Genomic DNA, 23002 nt, shown 5'->3' with positions numbered 1-23002 from the left:
TTTAAAAAAAGTAAAAATAACAAAATCCTGAATCTGAATGTCAAATCAATCTCAAAACGACTTATCCTTAAAAATCTTCGACGTAAATTCCCATAATATTCATTCCCTTTCCTTACAACGCTTTCCCCCAATCCCAAACCGCGCGTTCCTTTTTCCTCCCAACTGTACTCCGCTCAGCGACCCACACCGACTCACCCGCCACACTATCCATACACGACTAACCATGTGTGCGTGTTTTATACCACAGATTCTGCGCGATGGACCCCAGTATTCTCGCAGCCATGGACAAAGAGGCATTGAAAAAGCAGATCGAAAACATGAAGTACCAGGCTTCCATGGAGCGCTGGCCACTATCTAAGAGCATCGCGGCGTGAGTACCTTTAATTTTAAAAAGAAAACGCGGGTGACGTCATCGTGAAGTGTGTCTAGTGGAGTTTCAATTATGGTGCTTTTTATTGGAGCCCGTATATTGCGTGAAGGGAACGACACGGGCGTATCACGGATAATGTGGTTTTCAGTTTCAATGCGAATGGAGGCGCAAGTCTAGTTTTTATTTCATATTTAGTCGGTATTCGAGGTGTTACACCCATTTTGTGTTATACTTTCCCCCCATGGACGTAAATTTTCATTTCCATTTGTCAAGTCTCAAAGTCAGTCTCTCTTTCGATCAATACGTGCAGTTTTGTTCCCTTATTTGCTGTGCTTTGTTTTTTTTATTTCTAATTTCATTTTAACATCATTTTTATTACATTTATGTCATTGTAATTATGTTTGTCAATCCCATATCTTAAGTTACTGTTATTTGGATTAATTAACCTTTTTGTTGTCATTATTGCATTAATATCGTTTAATTTACACAATTGTTTGAACACAGTGCATGTAATGTAATAATAATCGTCGCGTTATTATTAGTTTTATCGGTTGAATGGGCTTAATTTATTATTAATAGTTCACGGATGAGCGCCATTATCAACTAACCAATATTATTTCCACTTTTGGGTGTATTTAACCTATTTACGTTAACTTTATTAATGACACTGACCTGTCACACAAAAAATAATGTGACAATGTTAACAATCATGGCGATTCGGTTGTTCCTGTAACCATAACCAATAGAAATTATCCATTTTAAGAATTCTTTGCCAAAATCAATCGGTCTAAATGTATTCGAAAGGACTTCCACATAATTTGAGGGCTCTTAATGATTGTATTGATGACTCTCATGCAAAGTATTAAGTAGTTAGGTACGTTAAAATCATATGAATTCATATTATTATGTTCTGAAGATATCTTTCATTTGCATTGAAAAATAAAATATCTGAGCAAAGATAAAGTACGTAACAAACAACATGAAAAGCTTAAATTCAAGCTCTTAATTCATTTTTATACAAAAGCAGATTTGAGCTCCTGCTATTAAAATTTTTTATATTTCTAATAATATACATACAAGTAATTTTTCCAAACTACTACATCCAATAACTAACTTTGACCTAAACAAACTTGTACATGTACACAGACAAAACACATCAACTTACTACCAATTGGTCAATTTCCTCAATGTATTTTGAACTTTTTATCTTTCATGATAAGGTTCAATTGAATCGACGAAGCATCATTTTGTGCTTATCTGTTATGAAAAGGTTCCAATCAATCGAGGAAACTCCATTCTATGTTATATTGATGTGCTATCGACTGTACCTACTAGATAACGACACAAACATTTTAATTCACTAACATTCGTGATTATCAGTATAAATGGTATAAATGTGCATCTCATTATCACTTGCCCCCATTGGGAACCAAAGCCGCGACAACAGCTGGTGTAGCCCGGCACGCGAACAACTAGACCGGGATCTCATTGATGAGTTAATTAATAACAAACTTCTTTAAAATTTCGTAATTATTCGTTTCAAAACTTACGTTTTAACCTAGGCGCAGACCATCGATTTTTCGTCGGCCGATAGTTTAGTCGGGCAGTTGATCAGTATGGGCATGTATGGAAGTGCACACATTACACCGATACGATTTGGCCGATTCTTCATACAATTTAAAATCGGGCACAACCGCACAACTATCGGTCAACTAAAAATCGGTGGTCTGCGCCCAGTCTTAGAATTATTGTTTTCGTAAAATAAGTTAAAAACACAAGTTTTTAAATACAGTTATCTTGAAAAAAAAAAAGCTTTAAAGCTATTAAGGCAGGCTTTTTTGCAACTTTTTAAAGATTTATTTAAAACATCGATTCATTTGAAACAAAAAATATTTTCCTGTTTCGTCCTGAAAATAATAAAATTATTACAATGTTTCACAATGAAAGTTTATTCTTTGATTCGTTATCAATATCTACGGAATCCATCTTTAAAACCCAGCTCACCCTTGACCAGTGTAATCATCTGTTATCCCAGAGGCAGATTTAATAGGTATTTACGCCAAGTGACGACATGAACTGAACATCTGCCCTTACAAGCAGTTCAGTATAAAAATAACATGCTTCGAGTTCACGAAAATGAAACTAATGACCTGCTATTAGGATTTTAATTTGCTTAGCTTTTGGAGTTAGGTATAGTTATTAAAACTGTTGAGGATATAGAGTGACGCCCGTACTCACAAACATTACTATAAGGTCTCACAGTGCGCGTGGACGCACAGGGTGACACAAGAACCAATCACAGAGCTCTATTGAACACTATGTGTTCGATTTGCTGCTTCACTTAAGCAAGCATTGTTTATGAATAGGTAAATGGGCTTTGGTAATGTGACTGCGTTGTAAAATTTCCACCTTAAAGTCACCAGATACTATCAGTGACAATGTCATAAATAGTACTGTAATTCCTTCCATAAAAATATTATTGATGCACCATAACCGTTTATTTTACTCCATCTGAGGTGGAATTGTGTAAAGCAATCGTTATCATTTAATTTTGACAGTTCATAACGTACGATTATTCTGTCAAACGCTTTGTTTAACCCTTACACGCTTATAACTAATCCAAACCATAAAATTATTTTTTCTTTAGTTATATCTATTTATTTTAGTCTAATTTAACATAAAAGTAGTACAGAAAATATAAGTGCTATGTATTTCAGTGTTTTTCAGTAGGGGACACATATGTCCCTATATGCGTTAAGGTATACATTGCCTCATATATTGGAAATAAAATTCTTCGACGCTTTTGTTGCAAAATAAATACAAATCACACTAAAAATACAAATGAAATTTAATCAATAAGCAATATATTAATATTTATAATAAGAAATTTAAAATAGATAGCGTCTTATCTTACGTATTTTTATGTTTGATCCCTATCTCATCATAGATCTGTTTCTTGAAGTTAGACCTACCTAACTTGACTGTTTGTTCCAAGAACAACTTTGAGTGTACGGTCTCCAATCTTCAAAGGAGTGAGGACACGGATATTTGACATAATTTTTTCGTCTTGTCCATATTCATTTTGAATCCCATTTATTGAGAACCTCTACTGTGGCCATAGAGCATTGATTCTAGGTCTTCCAAGGTCTCAGCCGTGACTACAATCGTTGAATCTTACTCGGGGGGACAACATCCGAGAAGCTTCGCGACATCTTCTTATCAAAAATACCGCAGTGTATCAAGACCTTTGATAGAAAGTCTTGGACCAATGTGTGTTGGCAGTGATGGCGTACGGAACGGAGACGTGTTCCTTCACTATGGGCCTCATGAGAAGGCTCAAACTCACCCAAAGTAGATGAGATGATGAGAGATGAGGAGATCCACAGGAGAGCCAAAGCAACAGACATAGCCCGCAGAATTGTCAAACTTTCGCGGCAGTGGGTAGGGCACATAGCTCGCAGAAGTGAGGGCAGAAAATTTCTCAAGTGGCGCCCACTGATAGGAACTTATAGGATGACGCAGTGTGGCTGGCCACATGTTCCTGTGCTTCTCGTATACATTCATGTATACGAGCAGCACAGAAACCATCGTTGTGGAAGTCCTCAGGGGAGGCCTCTGTCCAGCAGTAGACGCCCTTTTATCCAGGAGGAAACCATCCTCATTGACACTATCAGCAGTCATCATGACTTCATGACTTCCAAAATTTCGTCTTTCCTGAGCGAATTTTTTTATGTCGATTTGAAGACATATGACTTACAAAAAAATGTATGAATATTATAATAAAACATCGATATAAACATACAAATTATAACGACGCAAACAATATCCTTAGTAAGAACCAAGTTTCCCTTGACGCATATAGGGACACCCGTGTCCCAATTAGATTTTTACATAATATTCCTAACTCGTACGAAAATAAACGAAAATATGCAATGAAACGATAATTATACTTACCATTGAATGTAAAATTGGAAGAAACACATTGGCAGAAAGCCGATAAGTAATAAAAAAATAATTTTCAATTTTGACGTCTAACGAATTTTTTTTTCACATGTTGTGCCAGTATTTTTTTACACATGTAATCGAGTTTTTTATTATTTCTAGCGCATAATCATAAAAGGTAATAATAAAATTTAAGAATATTAAACTACAAATGGTTTAACTTAACCAGTATTACTGTAAATCGTGAAAACTATGTGGGGACAAATGTGTCCCATATGCGTGAAAGGGCTGACTATATCGTACGTTATGAACTATCAAATGATTACGATTGCTTTACACAATTCCACCTCTGATCCCTTTTAGAATGAAGAGGGCTGACCCCAAATGAAATGGGAAAAGGCACAGAAGAAGACATAAATTGATCTATTCAATCATGATAATTGATGAATGGTCTAAATATGTATACCTAATAATGATACACGTGGTAGTCCTTAAAATAAGCATAATACAAAATCTAAATACCTATCTAATGAAGAGTTTTTTCACTTGTCAACCATAACAGCGTCCTGTTCTGGGTCTACCTCAGAGCAGGACACAATGCTGAGCGGATGCCATTTTGGTCCACAAATGTGCAAGTATTGTAAACTGTATACTGTAATAATTTAATATGTTGGGCCAAATAAAATATTTTCTTTCTTTCTTTCTTTCTTTCATAATGCCACAAACTATGCGTTATTTTCCTCTATCATACTACGACACGATTTATGCTTATCATGGAAATTTAACGATATTAGGCGGAAATTGTATGCTCTAAAATCACGACATTAGAATAGTACCTATTTGTCTTGCAAGAGAACCAACGTGCTCAAAGTGGCAAGGAACTGATATAAATCTACACTAATATTATCTACACTAATATTATAAAGAGGAAAACTTTGTTTGTTTGTTTGGTTGTAATGAATAGGCTCAAAAACTACTGGACCGTTTTTAAAAATTCTTTCATCATTCGAAAGCTACATTATCCACGAGTAACATAGGCTACATTTTATTTTGGAAAAAAATATGTAGTCCACGCGGGCGAAGCCGCGGGCGAAAAGCTAGTAAACAATATAAACGTTGTTGTAGTTCCTGTGATGATTTTTTGTAAACGTTGTTGTTTGTTCCGGCGTTTCTTCTCAGCACTTGCCATATGTTTGTCTCGAAGCGCTGGTAGGGCCCAAAAGATAAGGAGACATGTAAAGTGCCCCATAAGGGCTACCTTTTATTTTTTTATTTTTTTGACGTTCATAAGTGCCACTTGTGGTCTAAACTGAATAAATGATTTTGATTTTGATTTTGAATTAGATTTTTTGATTTTGATTCTTATCAAAAAGTTTATCATCTTATCTTGTAGCTATGTTTATATTTAAGATATACCGTCAGCTTTAGTCGTGCGGATATAAAACGCAATATCGCGGGATCCTTTGAGCAATATTTCACGAGGCTTGTTATTATGTAGATATTAAACCTCCTGTTGTTAAGCCTCGTATACACTTTACGTCCACAGTCACCGCAGGAGTGAATTTTGCCGTATCCTTGTTTGAAATATGGATCTATTACATCCTTAGCCAGTAACCGCCTCTGTGGTCTAGTGTTAAGACCACCTGTTTCAGACGCAGAGGTTCCGGGTTCGATTCCCAGTGGGGGCAGATTTTTCTGTTCGGTTTGGTTGGCGGTAGGGCTTGTTCTAAGTCCGCCTGGCTAGCTACCACCATCTTACCTAAGTCTGTCGCCATAACAACAATATTAACAGCAGTGTTGTGTTCCGGCAGTTAGAGGTAAGATAGCCAGTTCCTCCGTGGTTGAGGATTCCGGGTGAAGCTCGCTTCCACCTTCGGCCTGATCGTCACTTACCATCAGGTGAGTGAGATACAGGCCAAGAGCTTCCTCGTTGTGGATAAAAAAAGGATCTATTACATCCTTAGCTGGTAACTAGCTTAACTTAACTAAGTACCTACCTACTACCGTCATAATCATTTTCATCAATGATTACATTTTAAAGATTTAAATACACTCTAGGCCGGTGTAACTACGGAAGACTACCTGTAGACAATGTGGCATTCGATTTCGTATCGATATCATAATCACTTTGCTACGTACGTTCTCAAGTTTTATAAAAAACTGTACTAGTTGCAACTTTGTCGAATAAAAATCGAGGTATTTATTTATGTAGTATTGCATTGTTTGAAAACAATATTTTTGTTAGTGGATATCTAACTGATTAAGACTATTTTCAATTTCGATACTAAAATTCCATGTTCCATGAAATAACAGATAAGGCCAGTCAAGAAATCCTCAATAATTAACGTTAATTTTACAATTTGCAACCAAAAATACAATTTAAATTGCAATTTCACGACCAAATCAATATTTCAAACCATTCCAGCATTTTACGTACGCAAGTATTAAAGTATATTTAGAGTCCCGCTTATAGAACAATACTTCATACTATTATTAAACTGAAACACTCAAGAGTTATTTTAGGAAACTATTTTATTGTTTGAACGGAGTTCATCTTGATAGCGCTATAAAACACGGAATGGAAGTGGACACTTGAAATAGTCAAGCTTTTAAAATAAATAAAGCATTTTATTGCATATTTATTTATAATCGCTGTTTTAAATCGTAGACGTCTTTTATGCTTCAATTTATGGTTTATTGGAGAATATGCTAGGCATTTGCCTATTTTCGTTAGACTGTTATTTACCTTTGCGGTACATATAAAATTAGATGATAAATGACACCGAACTCCAAATTAAAACACTTATGCCCGTTTTCACCATCAATCCCTAATTTTTAAGTGACCCCTATGGTAACACTTAATAAGAATTTTGTTTTCATAGGGGTCACTTAAGAGCCATTTCACAAAAATATTCCGCGCGAATTTAGGTAAAAGCTGTCAACGCAACGTCAAAAGAGTAAAAATTACGCTGAAATGGACAAAAAAATCTTGAGCCGTGACCGTATTAAGACTTGATTTAAGTTATTAATTTTAAGGTACAATGAGGTATTCAAACTTGATAAATTAATTTAAAATTTTAATAGAGTTTAATATGTCTTTTATATTTCGATTCATAATGAAACATAAATAGGTATAATATGTAAAATATATATTAAGTACAAAATAAAGACAGTCACATAGTGAAAAAAAATCTGCCCCTTTACAGCTCCATCATCGGACCCTGGATACGAAATATTCGTCAAGGCGAATCACACAAGCCCAAACTCCATAGGGTTCTATTTTTTTGTTACGGAGGTGGCCATTGCATTTCCTCCAGATCCATTATCAGACAGAGCTAAGAAATAAATAAATAAATATTATTATAAGTAAACAAATAACTAAAATAATTCATCTTACTTCTTACTAGTCTTACTAATATTATAAATACGAAAGTTTGTGTGGATGTCTGGATGTTTGTTACACTTTCACGCAAAAACTACTGAACAGATTTTGATGAAACTTTACAGTACAGTACAGCAGTACTAGGCAGTATGTGTTCAACTATCACTCGGGTCGGAAGTTCCTATCGCAAGACCTTTGGTTCACTCAGTTCCGATACGACTCTAGTGCTGTGTGTAATTATTTTCGTGAATACACTGAGTTTATTAATTTCTACGAGTGGATTTCATTTTGTCTGAGACCTACGCCATGAACCCTAAACCAGAAGACCCTGTCGCCAGCGACAGCGACGCTCATCCATCCCTGGCGTCGACCAGAATAACAATGTATAGGCTATAATTTATGACGATCTGTGACAAACTAAATTTCAAGCGGGTGAAGCCGCGGGCAATACTACATATTTCATACTAGCTTTTTGCCCGCGACTTCTTCTGCGATGAAGTGGAAAATGGTTCTAATAGAATTAAAATATTCTAAGAAAATTAATTTTGTTAAAATAAATGATTATATTTTTTAATATAAAATCTACAAATTATTATGTTTAAATATTTGAATACTTACAAAATTATGAGATCTTTCTAAAACAAAATTAAAACACTACACCTGCCGCAGATTTCTTTGTAAACAATGTTTTTTTGTTTTTCCTTCAGGTGCTAAAATCACCAGGCTATTGTGTGCGCATACTCTGGAGTATTCCACATACAACTGGTCGTCGGAGAAGCATATATTTCCATTAAGTCTACTCCCGCTACCATATGGAACTCCGCTAAAACTCGTGAGGGCGCCAACACTTGCTTTTTATCGAAAATTAGTATGAGCAGCTGCGCACGCGGTTGCCCGTTGCAGGCTCTATGAAACGACACTATTTTAAACCGTGGTCCCTAAGCATGAGATGGGAAACTGCACTCTCTTGAATTCTCTTAAATTTGATGGTGTTAGGGGAATCCTAGGAATGAATACAGACTTTCCAATGGAATCTCCTCATCAATATTGCGAAATTGCGAGTTGCAATGCAATGTTACGTTTTCACTTGTTATTTTATTGTAATCTGACCTTGATTTTTCAAACACGTGTCAAAATAAAAAAAATAATTTAAATCAAAAGTACTAAGGAATATTTCATTGATATCAACTTAGAAATAAGCACAGATCACAGAAACTAAAGGGAAATGTGACAAGGGACAAATTGGAACATATTGCTTGTGAAAGCAATGATGACAGTAGCGACGTCATTATGTAAACAGTTTATATTGCTTGCATAGTACTAAAGATTATTCGAACTTGAATACTGATACCGCAGTGGATAATGAGCACATAATTTGATTTCTTTGTGTGTGTGAATTTCTAATACGACACTGAGTTTCGAACTCAGCGCATTACTTAGCATCTCTCTATATTTCTATGGAACCAAGTTATCTCCTAAATAACATTCCACACCTTTTTAACATAGTCAGGTAATAATTTTAATAAAATACGAAGCACGTCATCTATCAATAGGATATATGTATATTTTAGAAATTATGCATAAAATATAAACACTAGAAGTTTAGTTAAATCGTAGAATTTCTGAAAAACAAGTACTAAAATCGTACTGAAAAAAAAGTATTAATATGTTATCTAATTTATTTATTAAACGTCGAATTTTATCAAAGATTTTGTACTAAAGTTTTTGAAAATATTTTATAGCCTACATAGAAAAATATTAGGATTCTAAATCGTGAAAGAATTTTTTTTCGGAGCCTATTGCTAACAATAATTGTATTAAACAAACAAACAAACAATTAAATCTTTCCTCTTTTATTAGTATAGATTTAACAACAAAGCTTCCCTCTCGAAACAAAACGCTTCTTTTTCTTCTTCACGAAACAAAACTCAAAGCGGATAAATAAATAAACAAATCTTTGAACAATTGACAACATCACAGCGCCATCTAGTTCAAAAGTAGGCAAGCAATATGCTTGTGTTAAGGGTGCTAGAATAATGGATATACTTTTTTATAATTTATTTATTAAATTAAATACATGGTACCTACATATTATACATGGTTACACCCAGATCCGTCAAAGAAATTAAAATTCACCATTTCAATTTCTGCTCGGCCGGCCGACTCGAAACAGCCTCTCGGCATAGTATCAAATGTATTTGGTCGCCGTACAAATCACCGCTTTACGACACGAATGCACGTAAACGTCACGGCGGGAAAAATGACACAGGTCCTGCCTTGACGGGCGCTCGCGCCATACTAATCGATGTCGGCTTGCGCATTGTAATTTATACTGATATTCACATCAATATTTTGACAAAGTGGTTACTAATATTTAAACAATAACTATAGAAATCAATTCTACAATGAATATTCTTTATTTTGGGATACTTTTATTGCAGTTATTGCTGTGTTTTTAAACCAAAAACCACGATCAAAATGTGACGTTATTCTTCAAATTTGCCAAATTATTTTTAGATTTTACTCAATAATGGTAATGAAATTCGAGAATTTATTTCATTAATGGACTACAAGAATATATGTCCGATGATTACTATATATTTTTAAGCTTATTATATGAGCATAAATAATAGATACAGGACTTTGAAAATGAGTCTGCGGCAATTTTTCCGTAAAATGGTTGTGGGAGATGGGGCACTGTGAATTAAGCAAAAGAGTTTTAGTAAATCCGTTTCATTAATGGTCAACACCAAGGATTGACCTATCTTTCGCAGTTATTAAATAATCTCTGGGTGTTGCTTAAGATAGTAATTCATGCTTCCAAAATCTTAGAAATTCGCACGAAAATGTAAAATGGCTCTTAAAGATTAGGGATTGATGGTGAAAACGGGCATTAGGTACCTACTTATCTTTTTGGTAGGTAGCAAGCTTTATTTAGGACGTGTACCAAGTGCCCTGGAAAGGGTCTAAGTACTGAATAAATATTTAGATTTTTGATTTTATAAAATTTAATCATTTTACATAATTTTACTCTATCTTAAGTATATTTCAATTAAGGCACGATATTACAATTCACAATCATCATCACAAGATATGAAACAAAACAGACACGTCACTTCCATTCCTAAGGCTTTCAGTTTAGACGTCAAAATGTCAGACTGCCTAACAACCGTGGTATAATTACAAAGAGCCCTCAGACAGGCTTGTAATCTGAAAAGGCTGACAAGTTCCACTTTCCACTCGTTAAACGTCAAGTTACAGTGTCACACGTGACGTCTAAAAACGTTGAGTGTATGGCGACAAAGATGTCTTGATAGTTTTCGAAATAACTTTCATCGATTTTTCAGTAAGGAAAGGATGATGGGCAACAATGTATGGAAAGTGGTACCCGCTCCAATAGCCATAACCAATATATATTTCAAAAGGCCTTTAGATGTAGGAAAATGTCTGCTATGGGGCCAGTTCTAATTCACGTTTTGGAAGCAGTAATTCCACTAAGTATTATAAATGAAAATATAACACATCATCCATGTATACGAGTATGTATTATGACTACAATCTATTAATGTAACTAAAAAAAGCATTTAAAAGGAAAGGATAATACCTACGATGAACTACCCAAGCCATTAGCCCTTTATTCGCTTTCATCATCATCATCATGATCATTTTAGCCATAGAACGTCCAGTTGAACATAGGCCTCCCCCAATGATTTCCACAATGGCCGGTTGGTGGCGGCCTGCATCCAGCGCCTTCCCGCTACCTTTATGAGGTCGTCGGTCCATCTTGTGGGTGGACTTATTGGGTCTTGTGGATTTATTTGCTTTAACAACCCATAATAAAACCCTTAAGCAGTAATAAAACTCCAACCCCTTTATTAATAAAAAATACACCCTAGTTGAACTCTGGCTTAAATTGTCATTTGGTATGGAAATGTCATTTTAATCCAAGGTTCATCTTAGGTATAACTTTTTTTTGATAAGGGGGTAGTAGTTCTTTAAATAAAAACATTTATTTCACAAGTATCCCTATCAATAATTATAGAGTTAAGGAAGGATGCTGGAGCAGTAAACCCTTCATGCCTCGCATAACCTAAGTACCATACGATGGACACGTATTGATACTTCGGTTACACAAAAAGTATGTATATCTTCGAACGCAACCAGATCTGAGGCTGGTGGCCATAGTAAATGTTGTTCGTCTTGGTAAGACCTTTCAAATGACACTACAAACATAACTATTGGAGCCGGGTACCATTTTGCAAAAAAGTATGTTTATCTTCGAACACAACCAGATCTGAGGCTGGTGGCCATAGTAAAAGTTGTTCGTCTTGGTAAGACCTTTCAAATGACACTAGAAGCATATCTATTGGAGACGGGTACCATTTTGCCCATTGTCCTTTTATCGTTCTCTTTTTTATTAAATATCCTCGTAGATACATATTGGTTATCCGTTAATAAACAATGCATATGTAAGTATAGTTGCAGCACAGGTAAAACAGTTCAGCACTATTTAGCTGAATTTATCGCATAAAGCAAACTACTTTTAAAACAATTTTAACAGAACACAGTCTTTATTGTCTTCAATAATGAGTTTAACAAATGGTGTAAAATTCAGAGTATTCAGACTAATTATTTCAACAACATATTTTTTGTATTAAGTACAAAACTGATGGTGCGTTTCACGCATCGAGTTAATTTGAAGGATCGCTCAATCGATTGTGCCATTTAGCCACTGAATCGATTTATAATCGTGTTTAAGCTTACAAAGTAAAAACTGTGTATGTTAGTGATTGCAAGTTGCGATGATGCTCCATTGTTTGACAGCGTTAACCGTTGACTGGCGTTTAATTTACTAGTCTGATAGTTAAATTGAGTTTCGAGAGGCAAATGAAAAGATTATTAGATTTAGAAATAGATTTGGGGTCAGCGACTTTTTGGTGCATCGAACATCCAATTGAAGCAGTTAACTTCATTAAGTCGATTAATGGTCGTTTATAATTCGAAACACCAATTCGTTGATCGGCAATGAGACAAAGTATCAAATTCGTAAAGTAGCGTAGATACACACGATTTTGGTCTTAAACCTTACGACAAATACTTCAAAAATTTAATTTCATTTTGAAGTATCGTGTAATTGCGACTGAAACGCTTTAATTTAAAAACTTTAAGGAAGGAAGGTAGGTAGGTATTTTATTCTGATCTTAGCAGTTCAGTGTTTCTAAAGTAGCGATACCTACAGTTTGAGTCAAGAAGATGTCATTTTAATACAAATAATAGTGTTGACAATAATTTATCGCTACTTACCTTCGCATAGTAAATCTAGGTACTAACAGCACTTCATCAATTTGTACCTAAACCCCGGGATTAGTAGGTCTTAACCGTGAAATAATGGTTATTAGATCGTATAGTATGTGCAATTATCATAATAAAGTACAATTGAGTACGTAATTGTGTTATTAATTTGGAAGCATACACTTAATTGAAAAGATGAGCCTTGGATTATTAGATAACTAGCTTTGGCGTGAAATTTAGTTTGTCACAGATCGTTATAAATTAGCCTATATGTTATTCTGGGTTATAAACAATAGTACTGTGAAGTTTCTTCAAAATCCGTTCAGTAGTTTTTGCGTGAAAGAGTAACAAACATCCAGACATCCACACAAACTTTCGCATTTATAATATTTGTAGGATTATTACTTACATAATATTTAAAGCCACCACAAATTAAATAACTAACCCTAAAATGCTTGCTTAATAAAATTTACTCATCTCAGTACTAAATATTACACTACCGCTATACAAATAACATTGAATACCTACGTTACCATGTTAATCCAGAACAAAGTTTATCTAATTAATAAGTAAATCTAATTACCGCAGGTAGCAAGGTAACCCCGCTTTACACGTCAAATACAAGTTACACAAAGCGTGACTGACTCATCAAAAATTTGCAACTTTCATACAAACTTTGTAATACAACTTTGGATTAATGCAACTAAGCAAATTAGTAAACTTGTTAATCACATCACTGAAAGTTGAAAGTTTGTAGTACAGCCAGCTCCCATATAATTTTTACTAGCGGCTTCACTCGCGTTTTAACACAGATAGAAAAACCGGCTCACGCACAAAGGGTTCCGTACCATTGATTTATGAAATTAAAATTATTATTTTTTATTTAAGCTAATAGTATGAAAGATTACGCGGTAATAAGCGGTTTACGACTTACGAGGTATTAAAAAAAACTACTTACTAGATCTCGTTCAAAACAATTTTCGTTGGTAGTTTTTATAGTAATGTACGAGTACATCATTCATGTTTTTTTTTTAGATTTTTCATTTTCTTATTTTAGAAGTTAGGGGGGGGGGGGGGGACCAACTTTTTTCCACTTTGGAAGCGTCTGTCACGCAAACTATTCGGTTTAGAAAAAAAGTATTTTAGAAACCTCGATATAATTTTTGAAGACCTATCCATAGATACTCCACACGTATGTGTTTGACGAAAAAAAAATTTTTGAGTTTCAATTCTAAGTATGGGGAGCCCCCCATATATTTGTTATTTTTGCATCAAAATCTTAATGCGGTTCACAGAATACATCTATTTACCAAGTTTAAACAGTATAGCTCTTATAGTTTCGGAAAAAAATGGCTGTGACCTGTATGAATCTGTAGGACCCCACGTCGTGCCAGTAAAACGCAGAGGGTGCACCGCAGGTTTTTAGTGGGTATACTTGTCGGGTGACAGCCGCTATTGCTGCCACCCGACAAGGAGTCCCACATAACCCGTCGCTTCCCCCGAGGCGGCGGGTATACGCAAAGTATTTTCCTGCGCAAAAGAAAAAAAAAAAAAAAAGGTAAACAGGGTGGAAACGATAAGTGATCTCATTCGATTATTTCTAAACTATACAAGATATCGATAAACTGGTTACTGATCCTGAAAGTGCTTCACGAGATCTATCTAACGGTACCAATAAATTAACGGGATCTATTCGAAAATTAAATGTTTTCAGCCTCCATACTAAATGTATGCCAGCCAAACAATATTAGAAGTATTAAGTTTTTTTATTAAATACTAAACACTTAAAATTAACTCGTAAACTGCATTCTTACTTAAAATTATTCTAGAAAAACATTGGTTTTAGGCTTTACTTGCTATAATATTATCAAGACATGAGTGCCATGACTGTGGCTGTACTAAATGTATGGAAGCTGGAAACATTGAATTTTCGGATGGATCCAGTTTATTTTGTAACCTATTATTGGTACCGTTGGATAGAGTTCATGAAGCACTTTCAGGATCAGTTACCAGTTTTTGGATATCTTGTTTAGTTTTTAATATTATGTGGTTTTACTAAATGTATGGAAGGTGGAAACATTGAATTTTCGGATAGATCCAGTTTATTCTGTAACCCATTATTGGTACCGTTTGAAAGAGCTTGTGAAGCACTTTCAGAATCAGTAATCAGTTTTTCGATATCTTGTATAGCTTAGAAATAATCGAGTGAGATCACTTAACGTTTCCACCCTGTCTACCCTAGACTGCATCTCATTTAACATCAGATGCGACTGCGGTCAAATACCTGCCTTGTTCTAATGAAAAAAGTCTTATGTGTCTCTTGATTTAAAATACTTTTTTTATAACTTAACCTGACTTGCCAGCAGGTTTCGGTAATCACAATCTCTTTTATTCTCCTTCGATCTTAATACACTTTGGAGGAAGCCTAACCTGAGTCTTACTTCAAAAACTCTACCTACAAATATTTTTTACTAAATCTAAAACAAACCATTTTTTACTTAACTTCTTTTTTTTGCGCTGGGAAATGCTTTGCGCATAACCAGTGGCTGATGGGGACAGTCAGTCAGTGGGTTATGTGGGGCTCTCCCCGCCGGCAGGGCGGGGCCTACCTACTAAAACTCGCCCAGTCGAACATAATTTTGTAAGCCTTACGTTACTTAATTGAAGTAAACTCCACATACCATACTAATTCTATTAGTACCAGTGTTAGTACTAAAACCACACGTACATTATTAGGAGTTGCTAAGTGGCTTCTCAAATAAAAGCTAGACTCTTTCAATGGGGCATTGTTGGGATTTCTAAAAGTACTTCCGGTTTTAGTGTAAGTTTCTGTTGGCCAGCTTTAGAGAGCTTTGAAAGAATTAGTTCGAATGTAGTTTTAGTTTTAGAACTAAAAACTTTAGTTGTAGAAGTTCTGAGACTGAATGATCCTAATTTTCTATGTGTCTCTGGACACATTTTTTAAAAATATTATTAGCAATTTGTATTGCACAAATTACTAATAGTCCAGTTAGCCCCTCGTGTTAAGCTAAATAAGCTTGTGTTACGAGTGGGCTCACCACAATAGTCAAGCGGCGGTGGGATTCGAACCCGCGTTCCTCGGATCTCGAGTCGGCCACTCCGACCACTTCACCGTTGGGCTATGAAGCTACATTATGTGTTAATATCATCTATAATCTCAAAAAATTATCTCATTGCATCGTAATGACGTCATAATTTTTTTTGTCTTAAGACTTAACTTTTTTTTCGCTTCACATTATTTTCAACTGACCTCAAAAAATTTTGAATAAAGATTTTTTTTACAAACTTAATATTAGCAAAACCAAGTATAATTAGGACAAAATTTTCTATTGACCACCAGAGTTTTATTTTCAACCGACTTTAAAAAAGGAGGAGGTTCTCAATTCGACCCGTATGTTTTTTTTTTCTATGTTTGTTACGCGATAACTCCGCCAATTATGAACCGATTTGAACAAATCTTTTTTCGGCGTATAGGTAATACCTCAAGGGTGGTCCCATTTAAATTTAATAATAGAAAAAACAACCCCCAAGGGTGGAAAATTGGGGATGAACTTTTTTATACGCAATATCTCAGCCGATTATAAATCAATTTGAACGATTATTTTTTTGTTGAATAGGTATTATCAAAAGGGTGGTTTCATGCGAATTTGAAGAAAATATTTCACCCCCAAGGGTGGAAAATTGGGGATGAACTTTTTTATACGCAATATTTTTAATTTTTAGTTTTTTTTTTGTGTTCACGCATTTGAAGTCGGTTTTCTTTTTTTTAAAAGTTAATTGTTGCTTTACGTTCGAGTTTTGATTTTGCTACTACTCGTATTTACGAATAATATTTATTTCTCTTTCAATATATTAAAGGGCTCACTGCCATACTTAAATGAGTTCGGATATTATCAATAATCTTGAATGAAAGTCAAAGCTTTCATCATTCAAATACCATTACCATTGGATCGATGAGAAGCATTCGATTGCCACTACAACGACTCGAGTCTGAAACGCTCTTGGCTCCGTTGAAATACAATCATACTCTGTTACAAAAGTTTTGATACTTAAAGTTGTTGGGAGACTTCAATCTTAATCATTGATGGCTTGGTTTAGTGATATGCACTATGGAATTAACGCCAGGCAGTTATGAGTTCAAATCCTGTAAGAGGCGAATGGTAGGCACTACAATGAAGCTCTCTAGCCCAGAATTGGCTTTTTAAATAAATCCAAATGGTTTTATTCTGAATTTTAATCAAGTATCAATCATGCTCCGGTTAACACAAAACAAAAAAAAACTAACATACTTTATAAGCATTCACGTATTTTCCAAGTTTTAAATCCTATAAAGGACCGGTTGTTATGGAAATCCTTGGGAGAGGCTTTTGTCCAGCTTTTTTTTTTTTTTTTTGCGCTCATCTGCAATCAGTCCCAAACTATAAGCAGATTTGTTCCATGCAGTTTTAACATGTTGAAGGAGCTCCCCAGCAGGATACTCCTCATTCACCATCTGTCACCAAGTATATCGTGGCGCTTCAGTCGTTTAGTGTAGCTGATGGTTGCCAACGCAGTAGCCAACTGATTTGGGTGATTTTCCAGTCGCGTTTTATATTTATTCCCTGTCAGCTTTAGCTCCTCCCTAACAGTTCTCATGCTCAGAGCTTCGTGGATTTCATTGTTGGTAATGAACCATGGTGCATTTGAGATGGTTCTTAGGATGCCATTCTGCAGTCTCTGTACTATGTTTATGTTAGAGTCACTAGCACTTCCCCACAGCTGTGCGCCGTACATCCATATTGGTTTCAGGGTACATCCATATTGGTTTCAGGGACAGCTGTGGACGTCTTTTGACTGAATCTAACGATATTGATTCTCTACATAATTTGTTTTAATTCAAATTCAAATTCAAATTCAAATTCAAATTCAAATTCAAATTCAAATTCAAATTCAAATTCAAATTCAAATTCAAATTCAAATTCAAATTCAAATTCAAATTCAAATTCAAATTCAAATTCAAATTCAAATTCAAATTCAAATTCAAATTCAAATTCAAATTCAAATTCAAATTCAAATTCAAATTCAAATTCAAATTCAAATTCAAATTCAAATTCAAATTCAAATTCAAATTCAAATTCAAATTCAAATTCAAATTCAAATTCAAATTCAAATTCAAATTCAAATTCAAATTCAAATTCAAATTCAAATTCAAATTCAAATTCAAATTCAAATTCAAATTCAAATTCAAATTCAAATTCAAATTCAAATTCAAATTCAAATTCAAATTCAAATTCAAATTCAAATTCAAATTCAAATTCAAATTCAAATTCAAATTCAAATTCAAATTCAAATTCAAATTCAAATTCAAATTCAAATTCAAATTCAAATTCAAATTCAAATTCAAATTCAAATTCAAATTCAAATTCAAATTCAAATTCAAATTCAAATTCAAATTCAAATTCAAATTCAAATTCAAATTCAAATTCAAATTCAAATTCAAATTCAAATTCAAATTCAAATTCAAATTCAAATTCAAATTCAAATTCAAATTCAAATTCAAATTCAAATTCAAATTCAAATTCAAATTCAAATTCAAATTCAAATTCAAATTCAAATTCAAATTCAAATTCAAATTCAAATTCAAATTCAAATTCAAATTCAAATTCAAATTCAAATTCAAATTCAAATTCAAATTCAAATTCAAATTCAAATTCAAATTCAAATTCAAATTCAAATTCAAATTGTTTATTTGCCTACTAAGTGTACATTATAGGTCTTATCACTAATACATGTGTGCTTATTACTTAGTTACCTAGTTAAGGCATTGCAAAGGTTTTATGGGAGGGCTACATTATTTATTTACAGTGGTAACAAAATAGGCCTTTACAACTTTTCTGGGACCGTCAAGTACTTTTCCAAATCCTCCAAAAAGTAGTTACCGTTTTGACAAAATAGGTTTCCTTCAAAAGCATCAGTAAAGTTTCTCAGTCGTTCGTTAGACGCCACTATAGCAATTGTCCGCCATTTCCAGTCCCGGGGGTGCACTTGAGCATCGAGAGACTTTTGTTTTTACCGCAGTCGATTTGGGAGAACGTTTTATAGTGAACTGTGGTTTAGCTATATTGATTGTGTTATCGAGCTTTTGATTGCTTTTGTAAGTAAAAAACCGAGTGTAAAAATTACTATTACATAATGTGCAAGCTCAACATTCAGAACCGCTCGCTTAGTTTCCTACTCCATCCTTCAAAGAAATTACCGCATTGATAAAATAAATTTCCAGCACATAATTTCTCGAGTAGGTACCTATTTTTCACGTGCTAAATTATACAAATAGTTATATTTCATGCCAATTTGATGTTTCCATTAAAAAGCATCAGTGATCTTTTTCAAATGGTCGTTCGTTAGACGCCACTATCAGCAATCGTCCGCCATCTCAGTCCCGGGGGTGCACTCGAGCATCGAGAGACTTTTGTTTTTACCGCAGTCGATTTGGGAGAACGTTTTTACAACGAACTGGGGTTTAGTTCAATATTGCTTGTGGTTTTATCGAACGCTTTTTATTGTCTTACAAACGGTGCCCACGATTTTGCACTCGTGATAATAGTTTGAATAATACTTCCCGTTTTGGCAACATTTTTCTTTACTGCCCCACCCCTATTACGTAGTTGTAGGGTGATTTTATAAGAAATTAATCCTTCCTCGATAAATGGACTACTCAAAACAAAACATTACAACGGGCGAGTAGTTTCTGAGATTAGCGCTTAACCTATAGAAGTAACCACAGATAGCATAATTAAAAATGGTCTCTTCCTTTAATTTTCTCTATTATCACAAACCACTCCAAATACCTACCTAACCCCACAAAAGAACCGATAACCGCGCCCATAGCCATGGTTAATTAAAACCCATCAATTATCCGAAGTGAAGTGCCAACGGTTCCAGGATACCTCCCTAGAGAGACCCTAACGACTGTCGCTCGCCACAATGTGGAAACTTCAATAATTTCGACTGGCTGTCGTTCACAAAAGACGCTAAGTCACGAACTTGGAAAGAACAATCGTCATTGTCAATAAAACCCACCTTCTGTTTGGAATTTCATTATCAGGGGGCGTAGTGTGAGTTTATGTCAAACGCATTCGATGTCAACGGATTTTACAGCGCCCCTAGCTGAAATTTTCAAGAACTTAAACTTTATTATTTTTTAACGCACTCGCTAGTGACAACGTTTGATGTAAACTCAAACTATGCCCAGGAGATGTCTTAGACTGGTTTTAGTGTCACGCGGACCGTCCGGAGGAACCGCTCCGCTCCCTAGCAGTTCATACAGATCGGCTGTGCGGAGCGATCCGCACTGACAGTCCGCATGACACTAAAACCAGCCTTACAAAGGACCAAAAGCTGTATTATTGGACGAATTCTAGGAATCTAGATGTGTATGAAATAACCCTAAAACAAGATCAACCCAAATCCTTACTCTTTAGTAAGAAACGATGTAAAATTGATACATTTTATAAAATGTTAAACCACAATTATGAAGGTAACATTATTACAAATATGTTAATACAACACAAGTTATTATTACTTCCTCCTTTAATCGCCTAACAAAAACAGGATAAAGTTTATACTTTGACATAAATATTAACTAGAAACATAAACAAACGTCTGTACATCAAGCCACACATTTTATTTGCAAAATTAGACCTAATTACTACTTCATAAGATCCTACAGGTTACAGCTACAAGACTTCCAGTGACTTGACCCACTTTTAACTTGGTCCTTGGACTGAATTTTTAAGTATTTTTCCTTCCAGTAACTGGGCCCTTTAATGTTTTTATTAATAAATGAAACGCCAAGTTAACAAAAATCTACTCTAGAATCTTAGAGTAGGCCCAGTTGCTGGAAAAAAATATATTTAAAAATTCAATCCAGCTACTTGGCCCGTGGACCAAGCTAAAAGTGGTCCAAGTCACTGGAAGACTCGCTACAAGCTTAGCAAGCATGATATAACGATCCATTAAAACACCATTCTAAAAATCATTTTGTTTGCCTAGAATTACTGAAATTAAGAAGGATCTTTGCATTCTTTTGTCATAAAATTCTTGCCAAATTATTTTATTTGCAACCTATCAACGGTAATTTTGGCCGTAACTGAAACATACCATCATGTTTCTATTTTTGTTCATACATTTTTACCATACTTATCCGTGTATGGAGCAATATTTCCTTGTGACGAATTTCTGTATCATTCGCTTTTGAAATTTTTAACGGTTTTGCATTGTTTCATATTCAAGAACTGTAGGATTTTTTTCATAAAATTAAATATTAGTGATCGGATAGAGGCAAGATGGGGTGTTTGAAAAAATCTAATGTCCTAAATTCGTGCATTTATGGTTTGCACGTCAAAGATATGAAAAATACTAATGATAAATAATAGATTTTAATGAAACTCTACAATGATTTTTTTATTAAAATCAAAATAAATCTTTATTATAGACTAATTCAATTAGTTTTTACATAATATCGTCAAATGTTTTAAAGGAGCTTTTACACGTCTCATACTTTAACATTAGAATAGCGCGTGTCTGTTTGTTTTTTTCATTCAAAATATTAAGTAAGATATTCAGGCACCTTTGCACTGACTCAAACTCAATGTCCAATTGAATCAGCGCGGAATGCCATGACGTTAATGAGTTAATGCGCTGATGTTATAACCGGGGTAATGACTCTAATGATTCATGGGTAACTCGATCATCAACCGCGCCACTCTTCGCGTTATTCGCACGTGTGTTGCAACTTGTTGGTGAGGAATGTGTTAAATAAGTCGTAAATTTCTTAATTTCTTTCTACATGTATTAAGAAGTCGGCCGTTTGGTGTAGTGGTTCAGAACGGACTACTATGCCGAGAGGTCCCTGGTTCGATTCCCGGCCGGGCAGAAATTGAAATGATGGATTTTAATTTCTGTGACGGGTCTGGGTGTTACTATGTAATATGTATATTGTGTGTATTTAAAAAAAAAGTATATAAGTAGTATATCCGTTAAGCTAGCACCCATAACACAAGCATATTAATTGCTTACTTTGGGGCTAGATGGCGCTGTGTGAGATTGTCCAAAGATAATTAAGATATTTAACTTCATCATTTTAAGAATTATTTAATCTTTTATTAATTTAAACTAAGCAACTGCGTGGATATCTGTTATTGGTTTTCCATAGTGTTAAGTGTTTGTGTGTGTGTATGTGTGTAAATTTTACATTGAAATCTGTAAGCTGTTGATATCCTTAATAAATAAATAAATAAATAATATACTTCGTAAGGTTCAAGATTTTGTTGTCAGTCACTGGAATAGACTGCCTCAATCCCCTCAAGTCCTGGATTTAAATGCCAGATGAGACACACAAAAAAATTATTATCCAAAATCCCAATTAGATTAGGTTATTAGAAATCAATCGAACAAAACAAGAAGTGATTCATCAGAGGGTGCATCAAGTGTAGCTGTTATTGACTGATTTCAAACACCTTTAGAACCTCATAGACTTTTTCTTACACCATATAGATTGATCAACCTTTTGAATCAATATGTTGAAAATCAAAATTTGGAGTGACTCTACAGCTCACCAAGAACACCTATTACAATATTTAGCTCAATATACTTATATTTAGTACCATTGTCCGTACCTAAAAAATGCAATACTACCGCCAAATATAAAACAAAGTGTGCAAATCCCATACTGAGGCCACACAACACTAGGCCGAGGTGTTAATAGATCCAATATAAATCGATCGAAGGCCGCCCGATCGATCATAGATATTTAAAGATATCGAAATATTTAGACGATAAGATACGATGAAAGTTATTGCAACACTCCAGCTTTATCTAAATATAAATGACTGCCTAAATTATACAGGGTGAAATTATTAGTTCTGGAAGTTACGGAACCTACTAAAAGTTACTATCTTACGGCAGTTATTATGAAATTATACTGAAAACTCGCTATAAAGTATCTACTACTCAGT

The 23002-nt window shown here is 34.5% G+C and overlaps 1 protein-coding gene and 1 long non-coding RNA gene across 3 annotated transcripts in view; one reads left to right on the top strand and one right to left on the bottom strand.

Moving 5' to 3' along the window:
* LOC135074378 (guanine nucleotide-binding protein subunit gamma-e) overlaps positions 1–23002 on the top strand; it is a 54395-nt gene that overhangs the window by 7415 nt on the left and 23978 nt on the right. For both annotated transcript variants that reach the window (XM_063968647.1, XM_063968646.1), the window contains exon 3: positions 248–370. In XM_063968647.1, the coding sequence (XP_063824717.1) occupies positions 258–370 (113 nt within the window). In that variant the 5' untranslated portion in view covers positions 248–257. The remainder of the gene's footprint in view (positions 1–247; positions 371–23002) is intronic.
* Positions 7445–10556, bottom strand: LOC135074897 (uncharacterized). Its single transcript, XR_010257903.1, has 2 exons — positions 9783–10556; positions 7445–7647 (listed from the first exon to the last, which is right to left on the bottom strand). It is a non-coding gene; the product is annotated as an uncharacterized LOC135074897 (long non-coding RNA).

The sequence above is a fragment of the Ostrinia nubilalis genome, chromosome 9 (genome assembly GCF_963855985.1).
Source record: "Ostrinia nubilalis chromosome 9, ilOstNubi1.1, whole genome shotgun sequence".
NCBI classification, from domain to species: domain Eukaryota; kingdom Metazoa; phylum Arthropoda; class Insecta; order Lepidoptera; family Crambidae; genus Ostrinia; species Ostrinia nubilalis.
Note: the sequence above shows the minus strand (reverse complement) of the source record. Positions and strands in the feature narration are given on the sequence as shown.